The sequence below is a fragment of the Acipenser ruthenus genome, chromosome 6 (genome assembly GCF_902713425.1).
Source record: "Acipenser ruthenus chromosome 6, fAciRut3.2 maternal haplotype, whole genome shotgun sequence".
Taxonomy (NCBI): domain Eukaryota; kingdom Metazoa; phylum Chordata; class Actinopteri; order Acipenseriformes; family Acipenseridae; genus Acipenser; species Acipenser ruthenus.
In genome coordinates, this window is record NC_081194.1 from 22,915,653 (window position 1) to 22,938,212 (window position 22,560).

General features: G+C 39.1%; 1 protein-coding gene across 2 annotated transcripts in view; it reads left to right on the forward strand.

The window, feature by feature from the left end:
* Positions 1–9,354: 9,354 nt before the first annotated feature.
* The window catches only part of LOC117410401 (beta-taxilin-like), a 28,098-nt gene continuing 14,892 nt past the window's right edge, over positions 9,355–22,560 (forward strand). For both annotated transcript variants that reach the window (XM_034016907.3, XM_034016908.3), the window contains exons 1-4: positions 9,355–9,471; positions 11,046–11,374; positions 20,349–20,440; positions 20,882–21,052. In XM_034016907.3, the coding sequence (XP_033872798.2) occupies positions 11,131–11,374; positions 20,349–20,440; positions 20,882–21,052 (507 nt within the window). In that variant the 5' untranslated portion in view covers positions 9,355–9,471; positions 11,046–11,130. The remainder of the gene's footprint in view (positions 9,472–11,045; positions 11,375–20,348; positions 20,441–20,881; positions 21,053–22,560) is intronic.

The window sequence follows — 22,560 nt, forward strand, 5'->3', positions numbered from 1 at the left end:
TCCCAGCCCTGGCCTGAGGGGGAGAAGGTGGTTGCCTGTTTCAGCAGGGCGCTCAACTACAGCTGTCTGTACTGCAAGGCCGGCGGGACAGGGTGTCAGCATTGGCGTGGCGAGCCCCAGCTCAGTGCTGGATGGTGAAGTTGAACGGCTGGAGCTGCTCAATCCAGTGGGTGACCTGTCCCTCCAGTTCTCTGAAGGTCAGGAGCCACTGGAGGGCTGCATGGTCCGTCCTCATGGTGAAGAGGAGCCTGCAGAGGTAGTGGCGGAATTGACAGACCGACGCGACCACCAGCTTCCATCTGGTTACAAAGTAGCGCCGCTCTTGTCAATTCCGCCACTACCTCTGCAGGCTCCTCTTCACCATGAGGACGGACCATGCAGCCCTCCAGTGGCTCCTGACCTTCAGAGAACTGGAGGGACAGGTCACCCACTGGATTGAGCAGCTCCAGCCGTTCAACTTCACCATCCAGCACTGAGCTGGGGCTCGCCACGCCAATGCTGACACCCTGTCCCGCCGGCCTTGCAGTACAGACAGCTGTAGTCACTGCCCCAGGAGGGAGGCTCGAGAGAAGGAGTTGAGGGGCCAGGAGGAGGAGTGGGGCCTGCAGGGAATTGACAACCATTGATGCTGCGGAGTGGTGGCACCAGCAGGACCATGATCTGGACCACCAGCTCGTCCTCCAGTGGCTGGAGGATCAGGAACAACCCCCCTGGGAGGAACTGGTGCCCCATTCCACAGCCATGAGAGCCCTGTGGTTCCAGAGAGAGGGACTTAATCTCCAAGACAGAGTCCTGCAGCGCCAGTGGAAAGAGCCAGCTACTGGCGAAGCAAGGTGGCAGATGGTGGTCCCCCAAGCTCAGAAGGAAGCTGTGCTGAAGGCACACCATGGAGCTCCAGGTACCAGGCACTTTGGGGTCACCAAGAACCTGCGTCAGCTGCGGCAGGGGTTCTACTGGGGGTGGTGCAGACGAGATGTAGAGGACTCTGCCACCAGTGTGACAGCTGCACTGCCCACAAGGGACCCACAGACTGGTCGCACGCCCCCCTCCAGCAGTTTCCTGTCGACGGCCCCATGGAGAGGGTCGGGGTCGATATCCTGGGGCCATTCCTGTGGTCGGACGTAGGAAACCGGTTCATGCTAGTGGCCATGGACTACTTCACAATGTGGCCGTTGAACATCCACAAGACCCGCACCAATCCACTCCACCCCTAGTGATAGTCTCGTGGAGCGGTTCAACCATACTCTCGCAGTCCAACTCGCATCAGCACCGCCAGTCACCAGCGCAACTGGTTCTGCTGGCCTGCCGGACAGCAGTACAACATTCAACCTCCTGCACCCCTGCCTTGCTCGTGTTGAGATGTGAGCTCCGGACTCCAGCTGCATTAACGTTTGGCCGGCCTCCGGGTGTCCCAGTCGAGCCCCCAGGTCCCGAGTTCGCAAGGCTACAAGACCGCCTGGAGACGGCTTACACTTTTGCCAGGGACCAACTGATAGCTGCAGGTTCCCGGTAGAAGCGGAACAATGACACCCGGGCATGGGGGAGACATTTTGAAGATGGGGAGCTTGTGTGGGTCTACAGCCCCCAGCGGAGGAAGGGCCACTGTCCCAAACTCGACAGTCACTAACGAGACTGAAAACCTGGATACTACACTTTTTTTTGTTGTCGTTGTTGTTGTTTTTCTACAGTTGGCGAGATTTTGTTTATATACTGTTTTTGATGTTGCAGAGTGTATTGACTTTTGTGTATTGGCTTGCTGTAAATTATTTCAGGGCTGTAATGCAAATGCAAATGTATTATTTTAAGTAAGAGTACTGACAATTATAGTGAGACTTAAAATATTAGTGTTATCCTAATGAAGATTTAATTACTACAGGGATTCTAGAAAGCTATGTTTGTTGGTTTTTTTTGTTGTTTTGTTTATTTAGTAACCACATTGCTGCTCAATCTTATAAACTAAAATTATACGGTTACTTTCTTTACTAATATAGCCTCAGCTAGTATTGCTGACAATTATCATGAATCTCAAACCTCAGTACTCTTGTTAGACTATTACTTGCCTTATTGTTCGATGCTCTTTAGTAATAGTATAGATACTGGCCTTGATTGTTTTGGTATTATTGCTTGTGTTTTGCTTTACGGTTCAAGACTCTCCATTATTAGTCCTGATACTTATTTTGTGTGCAAGTCCCAATTATTTTGTACATCTTGCTTTGATAAAGAGCTTTGTTCATTATATGTATGTTTGGCTGTGTGTTTGAATAGGTTTTACATTTCACTGTGGGGTGGGATGTTTTTAAAAGCACTATCACGTTTCTTCTTTCTTCAACATTACTCAGATCCAAGAAAAGCTGTCTAAATACATCACCTGCTAATGCACTTTCTTTTCTACATAAACTCTCATTCGTCAATAGCTTTGTTGCACATGAATGACATAACTCTTATGATTGCTTATTTTTGTACGAATCTGATTTAACATGTAATATAGTTACTGTTTGTCAATTTGAATGTGTTGCATATTATTATTATTATTATTATTTATTTCTTAGCAGACGCCCTTATCCAGGGCGACTTACAATTGTTACAAGATATCACATTATACATTATTTCACATTATACAGATATCACATTATTTTACATACAATTACCCATATATACAGTTGTTTTTTTTGTTTTTTTGTTTTTTTACTGGAGCAATCTAGGTAAAGTACCTTGCTCAAGGGTACAACAGCAGTGTCCCCCCACTGGGGATTGAACCCACAACCCTCCGGTCCAGAGTCCAGAGCCCTAACCACTACTCCACACTGCTGCCCCATGTATTAATTGGTAGGATTTACTGTGTGAATTTGAATGTCTTTATTGACATACAGTTTAATTGCATATTTGCACAGGTTTGCTTGGGTGTACAATATGATTGCTGTTATGAATATAAATGCATCATTCATTATCTTATTGTAGAATTGTTACTTGTCGCTAGTGTTGTAGAACTTGTGACTTTAATAGACTGATGAAAGATCGATTTCAGCAGTTGTGTAAGGGAAAATTTCTCATCTGAGTTTAGGGGTTTTGTTTTCTTTTTATTTAAAACATGTGTAGCGTACTTTATAAATGATTCCGATCATATAATATTGTCTAATATTATATTGTGTATTGAATACTATATATGATATATTGAGTGCTATGTTATCAAATGTGTTTCTATTGCACCGTATTGAATAAGAATATATATATTGTAACAAACCAGTAGAGTACTCCCGTGTAAGACTCTACTTTTGCTTCCACCGACTGGCACAGACACAAGGAACGTTCAGGTAAGTAATTTTTATTTACAATATTTACACAAATTATCACTTTCTTTATGTTGAGTAAAGCCCTGTACGGGTCACTAACTGGCTCACTTCTTCGTCCCTCACTAACGGTTTCAGAAATGCCGAGTCCAGCAGGCCGAGGCCTTTGCAAGTCCTTTCCCTGTGAAGTATTCCTACCACACAGGTAAGTATGGAACCGACGCCCTCTGCTGGAGTCTCTCGGCCACACAGATAAGAATCACGCAGCCTCCCTCTGCTGGAGTCTGGCTGCAACACAGGAAAGAAGAAAGAAACACCCTCTGCTGGAATATCTGTCACACAGGTGAGTGTACGGAAGACTCCCTCTGCTGGAGTCTCTCTGCAACACAGGTCAGGATAACGCAGACTCCCTCTGCTGGAATCTTGTTGTAACGCAGGTAAGAACACAAAGACACCCTCTGCTGGAATGTCTCTGTAACACAGGTGAGTGTCAGAAAGACTCCCTCTGCTGGCGTCTCTCTGCAACACAGGTCAGGATAATGCAGACTCCCTTTGCTGGAACTTGCTGTAACACAGGTAAGAACAAAGAGACCCCCCCACTGTTGGAGTATCCCTGAACACAGGTGATTTGTAAAGATAATGTGGACACCCTCTGTTAGAGTATCGCTGCAACACCGGGAAGGATCCACAAGTATGGAATGGAATTGTTGTATCCAGGTTGTGGGGATGAACCCCTGCAACCAATGTCCCAGTGGTTCACAGAAACACGGGGGTGTCTCAGAGTTCAAGCACAATATCCTTATTGTCCACGCCACCTGTGGAAACTGTTGTTCCTGTCTGTACAATAAAACCACGTCCAAAACCCCAGACTGTTGCCTCAGTTCTTGCTGTTACAGCTCGCTAGTTTTGCTGCGCATGAATGCGCGCTTCCCTCCGAGTCCCGAAATAAATACACATCCACATACAAACGGCAGTTGTGACGGTTCCCCAATCGTCACGGAAACTGCGGAATTGTTTTAAATTCGTTACCGATAGACAGCGTCTCTTGTCCAGTATTTCATAAAAATAAATTAAACCTTAACAAAACAAAAGACTACCTCACCAAGAGGATAAACGCCCACGGTAAAACAAAATACAGCTTTTGCTCAAAACGAAATCAAACGTTCACTTTACCTTCCAATAACACGTAATGCACTTTCAATTCTCTGAGCCCTGTTCAGCAGTACACACCCCCGCTTCACTTCCCTTTATACCCAGAAACCCCGCCTTCCCTATTAAAGCTAAGGTTCCTGGGTCTACAATATATATATATATATATATATATATATATATATATATATATATATATATATATATATATATATATTAATGAGAATCTAATACATCACACATTGTATGCTATAGTGTTTTTTTAAGTTTTGTTTTGCTTTGAATCTGAGAATCTGAATCAATCAAGTAGGGGACTACGTCTTGTTTTTTTTTATATATATATTTTAAGAATTATAATTTAACTTAAAATGTGCAGTGTTTACTAATAAAATCATGGAAGTTTAATTCCATGTTACCCTTATTTGTGAGTGAGGTTAGGGCATGTTAAATGGACTGGTAGCGTGTTGCACTTATTTTTTTTTTTCTTTTTGGTAGTCATAATTGTCTATCAGGCACCCCAAATTAGCAACCTTTACAATCTGACAGTCCCCTTTCCCCACTTGCTCCCTCTTTCATCCCTGTTTCTCCTCTACCAGGAGGTTCCAGTTTTCCCAGGGCTGACAGTCCGCCAGCCACAGCTGTTGGGAGCCCAGGGCCACCACACTACCAAGGCCTCGACGCCGGTGCAGACTCCCGGGTCGTTTTCGGGACTTTGTTGGTCCCCTTGGGATGATGGACTCTGAGGGGGGAGCTGTGTAACGACCCGGCAGTCTGCACTAACTAAAAGCACTTGTTTTGCTGTTCAGACGCAGAGTGTTGAGCAGCACGGGGCAGGCAAACACTCTAGAGTCTTAAAGATTCAAAGAGGAGAGCTCAGGCTGGCAACGGTAAAAACAGTAGAAGGGTTTAGTCTTGAGAGAGAGAGAGGAGCCAAAAACAGTGTTAAATCCAGTAGCACTAAAAAAGAGGAACATCATTAACCAGCAAGGTTTATTGTTTTGGAGGCGTGGGTCACAGCTGACAGTGACTCCTGTAAATAATAAACCGTGAATTCGAGAAGTGCAACCCCTGTCTCTGTCTGTCTTCATTCACACAAAACGTTAGTGTGTTTTTTTTTTTCTTTTTTTGTGAAAACCCAGATTTATTTTCTTAGATTTAATTGCTGAATGATAATATTTTTCAGATTTATCTGTTAGGTAAATCACTGATTTGAAATGTTGAATTTGTGATACGCTTATGTATTTATCTAAATCTGGACTTTTTGTGATTAACTCTAGGAAAAAATACATGATTAAAACCTGGAAAAAAACATAAATATAAAGTTAAAATATAAAGTTACGTTCTAACGTTTTAATATGTGTGTCAGCGAGGGGAGGGGTGCGCAACAAAATGCATGCTAAGAAAAGGGGGCTTCATATAAAAAGTTTGCACACCCCTTGTCTAGTGGACCAGTGAAACTGGAATGGAACAGACAAAACGTTCTCTGCCTTTTGTTTTTCATCGCCTCTTCCCCATCTTAGAACAACTGTAGATTTGTGTTGAAACTGCAAGCTTGCAACCTAGGACACAATAACAATTTCACAGACTCCTGCACAGACAACCTCATCACTCTTCCTTGCTCTGCTGTTAAAGGACCCAATCCTTAACCAACTTCTAAGGAACTGGTTTCACGAGTATAACCAGGTTCACATGACATTACCACAGACTGGGGTATTCTAAGACATTTAAACTGATTGATTGTTTGATTTACCCTTTGCTTATTTTTCAATGATTGATGGCATTCTGTAACTTTGTGAACTGCATAACCGAATCACTTCTTTTTTGATCTAACAATAAACTACTTGAATAATAAACTACCAGAATTGTTAAATGTTGTTATTGATACACCTTTGTGATATTCCTGTATTTTGACTTTTGAAGTATTGGGGTTGGGTAATTTGAAACTACCATACTTCTTTGTACAACCATAGGGGATGATGGTCTTAAATAACACCGTGTAACAATTTTTTTTTTTTTTGGTTCCTGGGTAGTAAGTGTTATTTCCTAATTGCTTATGCCTCAAAAGTATAGAAAATGGCGATTATTCCCCACAAACTTTGCTTTTGTGACCAGGACAGTGATGTTTTGAAATTTACCTATTTTCCAGAACATTCCAGATAGATTCAGTGCTGAGTAAACTTGGAGTAACTTCTAGAACTTTCTAGAACTTTCCAGTAATATAAATAGTAGTATAAATACAGGGGCCTTAAGCCCACCAGTTCAGTTTAGTTCCAGCTGCCTAAGTGGATACATATCTGCATTTTTCTGAGATGGCATCAAGGTCATAGGAGACTTCAAAATGGTGGCATTCCTGATGGGTCTCCAAGGCGGTTTTACCAAGTTTCCCTGCTATCTTTGCCTTTGGGACAGCAGGGACACCAAGGCGCACTACCACAGGCGGGACTGGCCACAGCGGACCGAGTTCTCTGTGGGGAGGAACAACATCAAGTGGGAGCCACTGGTGGACCCCCGGAAGGTGCTGATGCCACCACTGCACATCAAATTGGGCCTTATGAAACAATTTGTCAGAGCTCTAGATAAGGAGTCGGCAGCCTTCAAGTACCTTCAAGACTTCTTCCCTAAGCTGTCTGAGGCAAAGGTCAAAGCCGGTGTCTTCGTCGGACCACAGATAAAGAAGATCCTGGAGTGCAATGAATTCCCCAAGAAGCTTACTAGTAAGGAGAAAGCGGCTTGGAACAGCTTTGTCGCAGTGGTTCGGGGCTTCCTGGGCAATCACAAGGCTGAAAACTATGTGGAGCTGGTTGAGACTCTGGTGAAGAACTACGGCACAATGGGCTGTAGGATGTCCCTCAAAGTCCATATCCTTGATGCTCATCTTGATAAATTCAAGGAGAACATGGGAGCGTACTCGGAGGAGCAAGGCGAGCGCTTCCACCAGGATATACTGGACTTTGAACGCCGCTACCAAGGACGGTATAACGAGAACATGATGGGAGACTACATTTGGGGGCTGATTCATGAAAGTGATTTACAGTATAATCGTAAATCTCGATAAACTACTCACTTCTAAATCTTTTGTAGTCATTTTTGTATTACTTTAGTATAAATACATGTTAATTTGGATTCATATGTTGTTTTTTCTGACTTTATGTGAACGAAAAGACACAAATTCGCCCGTTTTCTCATTGGAAATAGGTCAATTTCAAAATATCACTGTCCTGGTCACAAAAGCAAAGTTTGTGGGGAATAATAGTCATTTTCTATACTTTTGAGGCATAAGCAATTAGGAAATAACACTTACTACCCAGGAACAAAAATTGTGTTACATAGTGTAATTTAACACCCTGAGTCATCATGACAATGTGAAACAAGTGCCGTATCCAGCAGTTAGTGCCTATCAAAGTGTGGAGGGTGAGTGTTATTTTGTATTTGATTTGGTGTGTGTTATGGTTTATTTGCCGTGGCTCATTGACTGCTGTTTATTATTATTATTTATTTCTTAGCAGATGCCCTTATCCAGGGCGACTTACAATTGTTACAAGATATCACATTATTTTTACATACAATTACCCATTTATACAGTTGGGTTTTAACTGGAGCAATCTAGGTAAAGTACCTTGTTCAAGGGTACAGCAGCAGTGTCCCCCACCTGGAATTGAACCCACGACCCTCCAGTCAAGAGTCCAGAGCCCTAACCACTTCTCCACACTGCTGCCCTATCATGTGTTGATAATCAACTCTATTCATGGTCATATATTGTTACCAAGACAATTATATATAGTGTCAGCATACTCCTTACTTTTTTGTTATTAGTGCTCTATATAGATACATGAATGTTGAAGTTAACAAGCCAGAAATGTTTGTCATGTGTCTATATTACAATAATGTAATACATTTCTACTGAAGTGCTGGATGAAGTTGTACCAGCCTGTGCCTTACTATCTCCAGTTCTATGCCCTCCCCCTCCTGACAGTCAGAGCTATGATAAGCACTCAAACCCATGCTACTATAGAAAGGGGTCACAAGCACACAAGAGTGTCTGGCCATTACAAGACAGAGAATTCCAACCGATTGGGAGCTACCATGATTAAATTCCATGATGAAGACAGTTTTTTTTTTTTTCTTAGGTAAACTGTAATACCTTAAGTGACAGCTCATATTGATGTGTTGGAATGAAGTTGTTTAAATAAATACTGTGAACATTGAATTTACCATTACCTGTTTTTTTTTTTTTTTATTTTACTGGAATTCTAGGAAGTAACCTTTTGCTTTCTGTAAAATTTCATTCCAATTCTTGACACATTCTTGTTACGAGGAAGACTGCATCATTGAAGATTACTAAAACTAATTCCCTAAAGATTTTATTAGGAGGGTTTGAACAGTTCTCAAAACATAATTACAATAGCAGCACATTGTGTGTTAGGAGTCATAAGTCATTTCCTATTAGCAGCAGGTATATTCTCCTTGGTCCCTTTAACATAATGCTGAATATGTTTTTGTTGTTTCCATATTTTTACGTTACTTAGGGATATGCAGATTTATTTCTAACTGCTTGTGCTGTAGGTCATATGGTTGGATTGAAGCTAGGGTAAGATTGTCCTACAGCACAGGAAACAAAAACAAATCAGTATTCAATCTACAACATTTATAAAAAATAAAAAAGCAAAGAATGAAAAGGAAATCCTTGGTTACCTATTCTTTAAAACTAACCCTCCTGAAAGAGGACCAATGGGAAGAAGCATGGTCTTTTCCAACTGTGGTCTTCCCTGATTGTTACAGCTACAATGATGATAACACATGGGCTATTTGATATCCCCTTATCCCCTTTTATGGTTTGTCACTTTGTCCAAAGTTTGGCAGCAATCTGGAGCCCTCCCTGTTCAAAAGCACTGTTTCGAACACCCCTGTTCTAAAATCTCTTTTTTCATTGGTGTTTCCAGGTTATTTTAAGGGCCTGCTCCACACAGCTGTTGTGCCTCTATCTGCTGTGTCATTGAACCCTCTTCGTCACTCTTTCCCCTCGGTGCAAGCTCTGGTAAGTACCAGCTCTTTTCTGAATACAGTTTGATAGGAAAAGCTATTGAAATTACACTGTGTACAAGTTTCTTCTGCATTAACTGTTGCTTTGGAACTATGATGCTATGCTGGAGTTAGTTGCTCTCCACACATGTGTCATGTGTGCTCTTAAACTATAAACGCACATGCAATTATATAGTGTTTCCAGGAATAACTATATACCAGTATTGATAAATGTTATTGTTGCAGAAACTTTTAGAAATTGCTGCGCTACATGTCTTAAATTTTCTACTAAACATATAAATGTTCTGATTTTCATTATATTGCTTAATATACCATTGAAACAATATGCTTTGTTTCCTTTAACCCCTTTTTCGTGTTATAAAGAATTGTGTTTATTAACTGTGTACTGTATGATTATTATAGATATTTTAGATATATTCCAGTAGCCGATTTATATTCAAGATTCAACCATTTATTTTAGGCTTTAGCCAATAGTATTAGACAAAAGTTGTTTACATATAGACATACAAAAAAGATCATTAGTATATGAGAGATATATTCATATAAATAATCATTATAACTGATATCTTTTTAGAAGAGGCTAGAACAAGAGTTACTGTGACCGTATTTAGAAGTGCCAGAAATAGCTCCTGGCTATAGAACAGGTGCCATGTGCCTGTCTGCTGGATGGTAAGGGAGGAGTCAGCTAAATTTATCCTGATAAGCTGCTGGACTATGGAAAAAAAGAAACAAAACAGATAAACAAGATGTAGGATGACTAAGATTCCTATAAAGTAAAATGTCAAGAGTGTTTCATGCTTCCGTCCACCCAGTGTGATTTTGTGCCAATTTCAGGGTCAGACACTGGGAGACATTACACTTTGATAGACAGTATGCTGGATAGTGCAGTTGTTTCTTGCATAGCAATGACTAATGGTTGTGCTTGGAGACCCAATTGTGTCCTTGCTCATGTCATGTTACAATGACTAGCAAATAAGTTACCTCATTTCAACTGAGACAAATAGTTCTAATGATTTAGGAGTTTAAATAATACAATGCAGAGCAAACAGCCAGTTGTAGCATTTTGTGTGATTTATTCAGTCATATTCCACAAACCCTTAACCCTTTTTCCGTGCTGGCTGTTGAGTATTAACTAAAGCACATGGTAACATAGTGAATGTCTTGTAACATATTTTAATCATAGACACTCGGAATCTGCAATACAATTACTATTTTTCTAATTTCACCAGATACAAAAGAAATTCACCATATTTAAATCATCATCTAAACCACACTAATCCTTACTGTGAGTCTACACCAATATAATCTCTCAAAAGCTATTTTTGATTCTAGTGTGAATATCTTCCTGCCCTGTTGATGCACTTGTCTCTGACCTGGCTTGTTAAAATGCAAACTTCTGTTCCTTCTCTAGGCAAAAGGGTTTGTGTGATGAAAAAACGGGAAGGCACAATAAATAAATACATAAGTAATGTCGCTTTATTAGGAAAATAATGCTGAACCTATTTCTTTTAAAAAGAAGATATTGCTCGTTCCTCATCCTCACTATTTCTTTCTCCGCATACCTATCAGGTAAATCAGAAACAATATTCAATCCTCAGAACCCACTGCTGACCAGCAAACGATCACTACACCTGCTGCTACACTGGAGCCTAAAATGGAGACGAGCATCTGTGACATTTCCGAAGAGCTCAATAGACAACTGGAGGACATCATTAACACATATGGGTCCGGGGCAAGCTCAGAGCAGGAGAGCGCCAACAAGGAGCCAGAAGATGAAAATAAGGGGGAATCCGACGACACCAATGGGGAGCAGCCAGTCACCAGTGAGGCCTCTGCAACCAAGGAGGCCAGTGCTGGCAAGGAACAGAAGCTAGAGAAGAAGATCATTAAAGGGCTAGGTATGTGGAGATTCTTTCACCATGTTTTTATAATGGATTTAATGTGTTTTTATGTTTTAATGTACCTTGCTTCTCTGTTTATTATTGTTTGACTGGATTTCCTAAGCTTCACTACATTTGACTGTGTTTTAACTATGGTATAAAACTGTACCATTTTACAAGGGAGTCAACAAACCAGCCTCTATGCATCAACCAAGGGTAAAAAAATCCTTTCCAAATGTCAGCAGGACATTTTTAAAGGCACTACTGCGTTAAGCTACATTTTTAGCTCATGTGTAGCAGTGAAAAGAACAGCCTGTTCTAAAAATACATTAGTCACATCTGTTTGAGTGCTGGCTTTGATGGCTGGCTACTGTGCCTTCTACAATGGTCAATTAGTAGTTCATACTACTTTCTGACTTTAAAGAAATTAAGACAGCATGTTGTGTCTTTTATTGGCCTATTGAGAACATGTGCATTTTTATCTTAATAAAAAAATGGTTAAAAATACACAGACATTAGTAAAGTTCAGCCATTAGAACCAAAATAATTATCTTAAGAGAAAGGGGAAATACATACATTTGCTTCCTTTCAGATATCTTCAGCTGGAAGCCTACTAGCCAAAATGTTACTGGTAATGTTTTTTTTTTTTTTTTTTTAAATGTTGCACCCTTTTCCAGAGAAATCAATACATCTAATTGGGCCAGTTTACAACGAGATAGCGTGCTGCACTTTGTCAACATCGTTCTTATTTTTAAAACAAATTATACAAAATGTGTAATGTAAGTACTGTATTTTTAAAAATGTCATTCCACTGAGTCTCATTTTATAGTACTAACGTTACGATCGTCGTTTTCACCGAAACCTTTGTGTTTTAAAAGTGTGTAAAGGCTTTAACGCTAACCGAATTGCTCTGCTGCCAGCTTCTGATGCAGTTAAGTAAACATTTCACAGTTACATGCTGTAACCACGGCTACATTAAACAAACAGCGGTATAACATAATGTTTTTAAATCTTTTTACAGTAGTATAGGGACATTAGACTACTCTTATTTCAGATAATTGAAAAAAAATGTTTTAATGTATTGCATGGGCTTCACAAAAAGAGCCAGGGGTAAGAATACAGTACTCTTTATTTTGAACTAATACCAACATTTGCATACAGTGAAAATATGTTAGAAAAATAAATTTTCATGGATAGCATTGCCTAATCATTTCTTTCCATATAAATGCATATTTAAGCAATGTAACATTTTAAAGCAGTAATTATAACTGTACATTTAAAACAGAATGTATCTAATACTGTAGTGTACCACCTTAAATATTATCCACTTTAATAAGACAACGATGAGTTTATAGAGCAGCTCTGCATTCCAGTACCTTTCTAAACTAGTGCAATGTGGTGCCACACTTTTTTTAGTGTTGATAATTTCATTAAATCCCTCCTTGTTGTCTCGCTGTGTTTAATTTCTACTGTTTTCCACCTGCTGTGGCAAACATATCCGATATTTCCCTTTGATTCTTCATGATATCAATAACATTATATTATTATAGAAATAATAGAACACATGTAATTCTGTGTTTTGTTTATTATAATCACTGGACAATGATGAACTATAAATAAAAAATGAATGAATGTTGTCTATGCCTTTACATAGCAACTGTCACCGACTTCATCCGGGTTAAATTAGAAAAGAATGATTAATGAAACATTGAATGTTTAAAAAAACGTATGGGGGAGGGGCAAGGGGAGTAGGAGAGCGGTGTGTGGAGTAGACGTGTTTAAGAGAATCTCCGCTAGTTTTCATATTTTAACCCTCAATATTTGTTTGTTTTAAACATTTTCTGAAAGTCCCTAAACATCTTAATATTGAGCAACTATGACCAAACCGAAACCCACCAAGCAAGCAGAGAAATCAACAGCAGACTCAGAAGTCCAGGCCCTACAGCAAACATCACCATCTTTCCCTGAGGAATTAACTGAAACAGAACAGCAGGGTGACAGTCTTGCTCATATATACCCTACAATTGAGCACTTGAATAAGAATGTTGAAATGTTCAGACGACACGCAACAATCTTTATCTGAGATCAGTGCACGAGTTTCTGGGATAGAACAGGCCTCTACAGACCATCACTAGAGCAAACATTGGGCACCACGAATAAAGGTCTCTGCAATCCCGGTCCAGATGCCAAAACATCAGAATTATTGGCATACCAGAAGGGGCAGAAAGCGGACGACCCACGGAATTCATTACTGAATTTATTCTCACTCTGTTAGGGAAAGATAACTTCAAGATACCGTTTGAGGCCGACAGAGCGCACATATCCTTAGCACCGAAACTGGCACCGGGAGCTCGCCTAAGGCTAATCATTGCAGGAATCCACTATTACCAGACAAAGGAGCTGATTCTTCGATTGGCGAGAAAGCAATTTCGATTGCAATACAATAGCATGAGAGTCTTTATCTACCCGGACCTCGGTAAGGAAGTTATGAAGCAGCGACAGGCATATGACACCATATGCAAACGGCACGGCTAAAAATAACTGTCGGAGGAGAAACTCACATTTTTATTTTTATTGATTTATTTATTTTAATTTAGAGTGACCAATTAATTATTTTTATTTTATTTTTCCTCCAATTTGGAATGTCCAGTTATGTTTTTTCTCCTCACTGCAGCGGGTCCCCACACAGTACAGATGTTCGAGGGCGTATGAGCGTCCTCCGATCTCACTAGCCTAAAGCCAGGATTGCTTTTACACTGAGCAATCCAGAGCAGAGGTGAGCAGGTTAGCGATCCCAGAGAACAGAGACCAGCCCTGCCTCTTATCCACTCTGAATGTGCTTTGGTGTCTGGCCAGTAGGGTTCGCTGTTGCGCGATGAGGAGAAGCAATCCCTGCCGGTTTCCCATCCCGCACCTCGGGAGTGTCAGAGCCAATGTGACGCCCCCCTTCCGTGTTTCCAGCAAAGTTCGGCTTCTTTGCACAGCCCGGATGTGAACCGGAACCATCCAAGCTGTGTGACTGATCCTGCTCTCCCAGCGGCAGAGCATTAACTGGGTGAGCCACTCAGGGACCCTGAAACTCACCGAGGGAAGCAGAAAACTATTTTTCAAAGAACCTGGCATCAGGAGCAATTTCTGAATGAGAATCTGCTAGAGGTTCTAGACTTCATTAGTACAGCCTTAATTACGAATTGTAATCTGGACATTTTGGGACTTTTACTTATGGGCTTATTTTTAGGGTTATTTCTGTTATTACTGAAATATATTGTAATTAGTGAGGACGAGCAGTGGCTTGCCGAAGCAGAATTAATAATAGGTTGGAACAAGTTCTGGAGCCCTGACGTGAGTATGAGAATACGGCTTCACTTCATTTGGGGAAGTGAAACAGGAATGTGGGGGAGGCAGAAGGGGGTTTGTTAGTATTGTTATTGTTTAGGTCTTGTAATCGTTTTTTTAACTGCATAGGGAGTAATTGCTCGTGGAAAAACTTTGACCTTGACCATATTCAAAGCTGTGATGTTTCATTAACCAAATCATTCATGTGAAGGGCATGAACCATCCAAACAGCCTGTATTTTATAGTGACAGGTACTCTTAACTCCTTTCCTCTTAGATTTGTAAATATTTATTGGCCCAACTTTGATGAGCCATCCTTTTACCAAAAAGTGTTCCATAATTCCAGATATTTCCCATCCCAATTTGATCATCGGCAGCGATTTTAATTGTGTACTAGACTCCTTTCTAGATAGACATTCTGCTCATCCTACAACACCATCGAACTCCAGCACTTTTTTAAACAACACTGAAAAATATTAATATTGTGACTATTTGGAGACTTTTGCATCCCTCAGGCAGAGACTACTCTTTCTTTTCGCCTGCTCATAAATCTTATTCAAGGATAGATTATTTTCTATTAGATACGAAATTAATTTCCGCGGTCACAGCAGCAGACTACCACAATATCTTATTTTCAGATCATGCACCTGTGTCTATGACATTAAGGTTTAATATTTGTTTCAGGAGCAGTGATCAGAATTGGCACTTTAATCCTTCACTTCTCAGCGACCCTACTGTTTGCCAGTATTTATCTGAGAAAATGTCACTGTTCTTATAAACAAGTGACACAGGAGATGTTAATGATTCAACCCTATAGGAAACATTTAAGTTAGTGCTTAGGTGATATATTATACCCTACGAGTCACAAATAAAAAAGCAGAACAACACTAAACTGCATGAGATTGAGAATTCAATTGCACAGTTGGAGCATTCTTATAGAACACACCCTCTTCCTTCTACACTTAATAATATATGTAAACTCAAATATGAATGCAATGTCATAATACAAGGTGTGATTAAAAAGTTCCTGAATTCCAAAGCACCAGGCCCTAATGGATATGTAATAGAATTTTTCAAGAAATATATCAAGGAATGTGATGGGTTGCCCACTCCTTGTGTTTATCTTATGTATGATTATGTTTTCATTTGTATTAGTATTATTGTATTATGTTTTATGCGGGTGGACAAAAAACATCCGTCATTATTAATTATTATTATGTGGCCGGCGAAAAGCCAGCATTATTGTTATTATTTGGCAAGGATGGGGTTACTTCTCCATCCTTAAATAAACCTGTGAGAATGTGGCTGGAACCTTAATAAGGTACTTGTTTGATCAATGGGTAGTTAAGGCTTCAGCCCCAGGATCTAAAAGAGACCTAAAAAGTGGTGACAGCTAAGAGGAGGATAGTGGAAAGATACTGTGAGTAAGAGGAAGACAAACAATTGCTACCATCTGTGAGACCTTGTAGGTACTCATTCTGTTTAATGTGACCGTTTCTTTGTGTTTTGTAAAACTGTTTTGTTTTGTTATTTAATAAAGATATGGCTGTGGCCATTTTAGCCCCGTATCATCTGTGTTTACGACTGCTTCCTGAACCTGACGTCACCCACACACGCCCCTCAAGCCACCTGTGACAAGGAAATAGCCCCCTTACTGTTACGAATGATAAATCACTCTAAATCGATCTCAGCTCTCCCCAATCACTGTACAAGCCAATAATTAATCTTAAAAAAAGATTGAGATGAAACAGAAGTTTCCTCGTACCGCCCAATATCGTTACTTAATGTAAAAATTAAAATTAGAACTAAACGTCTTACCAACAGGCTCAACTCTTATATTTCAAACATAATACACACCGATCAAACAGGATTCATTCCTAACAGACATATATATTTTAATTTGCGCCGCCTGTTTAATATTTTATACTCTAAACATACAGAGTAAGATAATTTCTGCAAAACCTATGGAATCTGTTATTAGAAATCAAAATATTTCTCCTCCATTCCAGTTATTTAGAGGAAATAGACAGGGGTGACTCCTTTCGCCATTCCTGTTTGCCTTGACCATCAAACCGCTGGCAACAAGTACCAGACTACATCCTGACATAGCACCTATAACCATCAAGGGAAACACACGTCACATTTCACTTGTTTTACTGTACATCTCCCGGACAGAAATATCACTTGATACACTGTTCAATTTAATTAAAACCTTTGGGACTTTTTCTGGATATAAGATCAATTTGGAGAAAAGTGAATGAATGTCTATTGCTCAAAACATAGAGTGACACTTTTTGCAGACAATACCCTTCAAAACTGCACGAGAAAATCTTACTTACATGGGAATTACAGTATCTAGAAACCCAGAAATGCTGCACAAACGAAATTGCCAGAAAATATTGGACCAACTCAAAGAAAACCTGGAATTTTGGAGGACTCTCCTGATCTCGCTAATCGGGTATATAAATGTGATAAGGATGATCTCACTACCTAGATTGTTATATCTCTTTCGGAACCTTCCTATATTTTTACCGCAAAGCTTTTTTTAAAAGCTGGACTTATGTCATTCATATGTGTGTATAAGGCTTCCAGAATTTCTAAAAAACATCTCTGTAAACCTAAGGCTTCTGGTGGTCTTGGACTCACATATTTTAAGTTTTACTACTGGGCAGCTAACGGCTTCTAGCATGTCTAGTTACAGTCCAATATACTTCAATCATGCCTTTCTTCCTTCAAGAAGTGATCCTGTTTCTTCCAAGTGGAGAGAATTGGGAATAGCCTCACTAAATGATTTATACATTGATGGTCATTTTGCATCCTTTGAACAGTTACAGAGAGAGTATAGATTGCTGGCTTCCTTTTTTTTCACTACCTGCAGGTCAGACATTTTACAAGGACAAATGTGTCTCTGTTTGAAAATAAACCATGTCACCCAGAGCTTGATGACAGTTTCCCCAAATGCTAAGCGATTAATATCCCGTCTTTATAATTTGTTGCATAAACAAATCAATACCTCATCAGATTCAATTAAACACACTTGGAAATTGGAGCTTGGCTTGCATGTTTCGGGGGATGCATGGGAAGACAGTCATCAGTGCTCAGTCAATGCTAAACATAACTTGATTCAGTTTAAGATTATACATAGACTTCACTATTCTAAACTTCATAAGATCTTTCACCGACCTGTGATAGGTGTAAAGTAGGTGGGGGTACTTTAGCCCACCACTTTTGGATACGTCCTAAACTCCATACATTTTGGATAAACATATTTGGCTGTCACTCTGAGATATTTAACAAAAGATTGGACTAAGCAACCTTAGGAATCACAGACTCTGAGTTTGCCCGAACTCAATCTGAACAATATGCACTCTCATTTGGAATGCTTATAGCTAAAAAAAAAAAAAAATGAATTCTGCAATTTTGGAAATCAGAGGCAGTCCCATCATATGACATGTGGATGAGAGATCTGGTCGCTGCCACATATTTAATAAAATGTGGCAGCTCATACTGAATTATATAACCAAAGAGGGTACACATTAACACCCTTGGTTATAATGTGCTTTACTAGAATGGTTGGAACTTTGTCACTGAAGTAGATCTCATTATTTAAGGGATTTGTTTGAGTTGGAATTTGTGCAACTACCTAAGATGAATACCTGCTGCTTTGAAATTGGTTTATCACATACCTAAACATTTTGTTTGTATCGAAGACATTACTGAAATGTAAATTTAGTGGGGTTTTTTGTTTTGTTTTGTTATTAGCACCACTGTTTTTGTTACATTCTAACAATTTTATTTATTTTCTTAATGGTTCTTGCAAGAAAACCGATCTCGCCTTAGTGCATTTTTTCTTTCACCAAGATCATTTAAATGTACTTTTATTTTGTATCTGTTATCATTTTAATTGTTCAATGTTGAACAATATTGTAATGCCTTTGTGTTGTTCAAGTTGCAATCAAATAAACATAAGATTACATTTTTTATTTAAAAAAAAAAACGTATTGTATTCGTTTGTGAAGAAAACTTTGACCATCTTATATGTGATTATGTTACATGGTGGCGGGGGGGGGGGGGGGGGGGGCGGTCGGTCAAAAAGTGGAAGACATAATGCCATATAGATCATCTAGATCATCTGAGGGGGGGCAGACCAAGGTCGAGGAGAGGGTGTCAACTGCCTCCCCTGCCCCGTAGCAAATGACGCCCCTGGAGGCAGTTCTTATCTGTACACTAGCTGTACCCTGAGGAGCTCTCCGCTAGGATTCAAAGCACAATCAATTGACAGGCTATTGTCAAAATTAAGATGGGCAATAAGTCCATTCCAGTTGACTGTGTATTTTCTACTGAGTGCTCATTATTCCAAGTTTGATACCCTAGAAAAATACATCAAATCTAATATAGCCTGTCACAATGTTGCTGTTGATTGTTTTATGTTATACTACTTTCTAGCATCTATGTTTAAGATTAGAATTGTTGAAATGGTGCTAGATCTGTTGTTTAAACTAGCAGGCCTTTCTGACAGGACTTTTAAAAGCCTGGTCACTAAAGGAATCAGATTTTACAAACACATTGAAAAGGCTATACGGTTGCACAGTAGCTCAATCAACAATTAATGTAATAACTGTGTCGATATGCCCAGATAACCAGACCAGAAATGTAATACCTCCCTGTTTTCTGTTGCTATATAAGGCCTCACAAGAACATACTAGATTCTCAAGGCTTCTACACATTTATTTATTTTTTTGGAAAGGACAAACACACCAAATTAGCATTATAGCCCATTCTTACTAAAGCGGGTTTTTTTATGAATAAAATATATTTTGATGTGCACTGAATCTAAACTGCTCTGATATGATAGGAAATTACAACCTTCTTTATAATAAACAACAATGATATTGTAATCTCTAACTGAGCTTATATATATATCATTTAAAAACACAAACATTTTCATTCATTTTCAGATTTCTCATAGGTTTCCAAATATTTAGTTTAAATGTGTTTAAATATGAAAATGAAAACCATTACTTTTTGGAAAATGCAACAGGAATAGAAAATTAAATATTAGTAGTTGAAAATAAGTCTAATAAATTTAAAGTTTTATTCTGGAGAGAGACATTGCACACTGTTATATTTTTTTTTCCTGGTACTGCAAGTCTGTTGAGATTAATTTTATCCTCCTACAGTATCATGCAAAGCTGTTTTCGTTTGAGGGATATCATATTGTTCCTTAACTAAATCACTTACTGAGCATTTTTTAATAAACGTTATCTCTTTTTAAATTTGGATGCCCCTGTGGTAATTCTGTTCCCAACTCAATATAAAATAAAAAGAGATTGGCTGAACTGGATTACTCTGTCTTTCCCATTTTAGCTGTTTTTAGTTCATAGGACAGGAAGAGAGAAATGAATACTAAACTAAATTGCTTTTCATCATCAAATCATAAATATGAACTCACCATCAGTCTACATACACTTGCCCAATAGCTGCAAACATCCCAGATTTCTGCAGAGTAAAAAAAGTTTGGATGAACCTCATATCCAGGTCAAATAAAGAATAATATAACAAAATGATGTATTTTATTACTGTAGTTGACAAATATATATTTTTAATTCCGCATGAATGAATGCATCCTTATTTCTTGGTAAATGCTCTATTTCCAGGAAAGGAAGCCACACTGCTTATGCAAAGTTTAAACAAGTTGAATACCCCAGATGAGAAGCTGGAAGTTCTTTTCAAGAAATATGCAGAACTGGTAAGTTACCAGTATTCCAAACCACAATCAGTATGACTGCACAAAGTATCATCAATACAGAGGTGAAATCTTGTGACTACTTTATTAAAAATATATTACAGGGAAATAAACTTTTTTTTTTTTTTTTTAAGAATTAAAAAAAAATTTAAAAACCAGTGGAAAATATTTGGACTCAAACAATAAACACAGACTAGACAAGGTTGACTGATTTCTAATTTTGTGAAACAGCTTAAAGTAAAGCGTTTCCCATGGTAGTCATCAACCTCTCTCATTAACTATTGCAGATGGAGAAAATTGCTATCTGTAATTTTCTGCAATACCTTAGCTCAGTTTACAGTGTATGGTCTAGTAGTTTGCCATATAATAACAAACACACATGGAAGTTATTCCACTCCATTCCTCTCCTCTAATAGCTTTTTTTTACAATCTGACCCCATTCAGCTGGAAGAGCACCGGTCTGAGCAGAAACAGCTGAAAGTCCTTCAGAAGAAACAGACCCTGATTATGAAGGAGAAGGACCATCTGCAAAGTGAGCACAGCAGAGCCATTCTCGCACGCAGCAAGCTGGAGAGTCTGTGTCGAGAGCTGCAGCGACACAACAAGACACTCAAGGTAAGTATTGGACCGTTTCCCTGCCAGTAAAGTTTAGGAGGTTTGTCCGGTAAACTGAACCATGCATTACTCAATAAAGGTATTTCTGTGATTTTGTCTTTTGACAATAAAACATAGTAAGTGATTACTGAATGTCTATTGTGGTAGAGCATATATGAGGCTTCTCGCTGCATTACTGGATATTGTTTTCCTATATTCCACATCTGAGTAAACTCCAGTAAGGATGGAACCTTAATTAACCAAAGGTGTCACAGCAGGGTATGCCAGCAGGGTATAGGTTGATTAAATCAAACCTTTAGTGTAAGAGCATTTAGCATTTATTCAGTAGATACAGAGCTATTTTAATTATTTTAACTGAGACCCATGCTTAGTGCATTGATGACATTGTTGCTTAAATATTAGTACAGTATACAAAACTTGAGGGTGTGTCATTGTTTTTTTTAACTTTATAAATCTATTGTGTTGTTTTCAAAAAGAAAAAGCAAGTCATAATGCAGGTACTATACGTTTGTTCAAAAATAAATGTTGGTAATTTACATTTCTGTTTGGTTTGTATTTTAAATAAATGTTTTTTCCTCATGAATTATAAAATAACAGTATTAAATAATTAAATAATTGTAAACTAGGTCAATAAAGCCTTCAGTTGAAATCACTCTGTCAGTCCCTTTCAAACTTGTATTAGGGTCAGCTCTCTAAAAAAACATTTGACTTTTGTTGGTCATGGTAGAGAGATTCCACTGTCTTTTCAAGACCCTGCTTGGGTCTACATTAATGCATATTTAAGAATCATAGCACATTGGCCACACTCCAGACTCAAGAGGGATGCTTTCATTACAGTTCTCTGGGACCTGCCTGAAAAACATAAATCAAGGATGCAAACCAAACCCCTGGTGACAAAGGTCACAGGATGGGCACAGACACTAATATGGTTTGACATTGGGACTTGACCTTGTAGCCCTTGTTTCGGGTTATATAGTATGTGTCTCCACTGCTACTTAGGGGTAATGGGAAAACCTGCAACATGGTTGTATTTTATTTGAACACTGTGCAACTATAACTTGTATTGAGTGTATGCCTTTAGTAACATGTTTATGCAAGGCTGTTTTTTTTATTTTTTTATTTGTGTCTTATTTATCCAGCACTATTTTTGTAATTGTTTGACTTTATTTGTACAGGCTGTTATTTGTACTTTGTACAGGCTGTTATTTGTACTTTATTGTGAATAGGCTGGCTGTAGGGGTGACGTCAGGCCAGAAAGAAACACACAGACAGGCAGTACTGGCGGGTTAAACTGAGACACTGTGGCGCTCAGTGTTTTATTACACACACAGAAAAGAAAAGGTTTGAACAAAACAGTACACGGCACTCAAGGCCAAAATAAATAGACAAACAAAACAGACAGTGGACAACACTAAACAAGTATCGTGCGAGTCCTCTCACACGAGTAGCATTTGTTTTGCTTTTAATTATTTTCCCCTTCTCTTTGTCTCCCGTTCTCCACTCTCGAA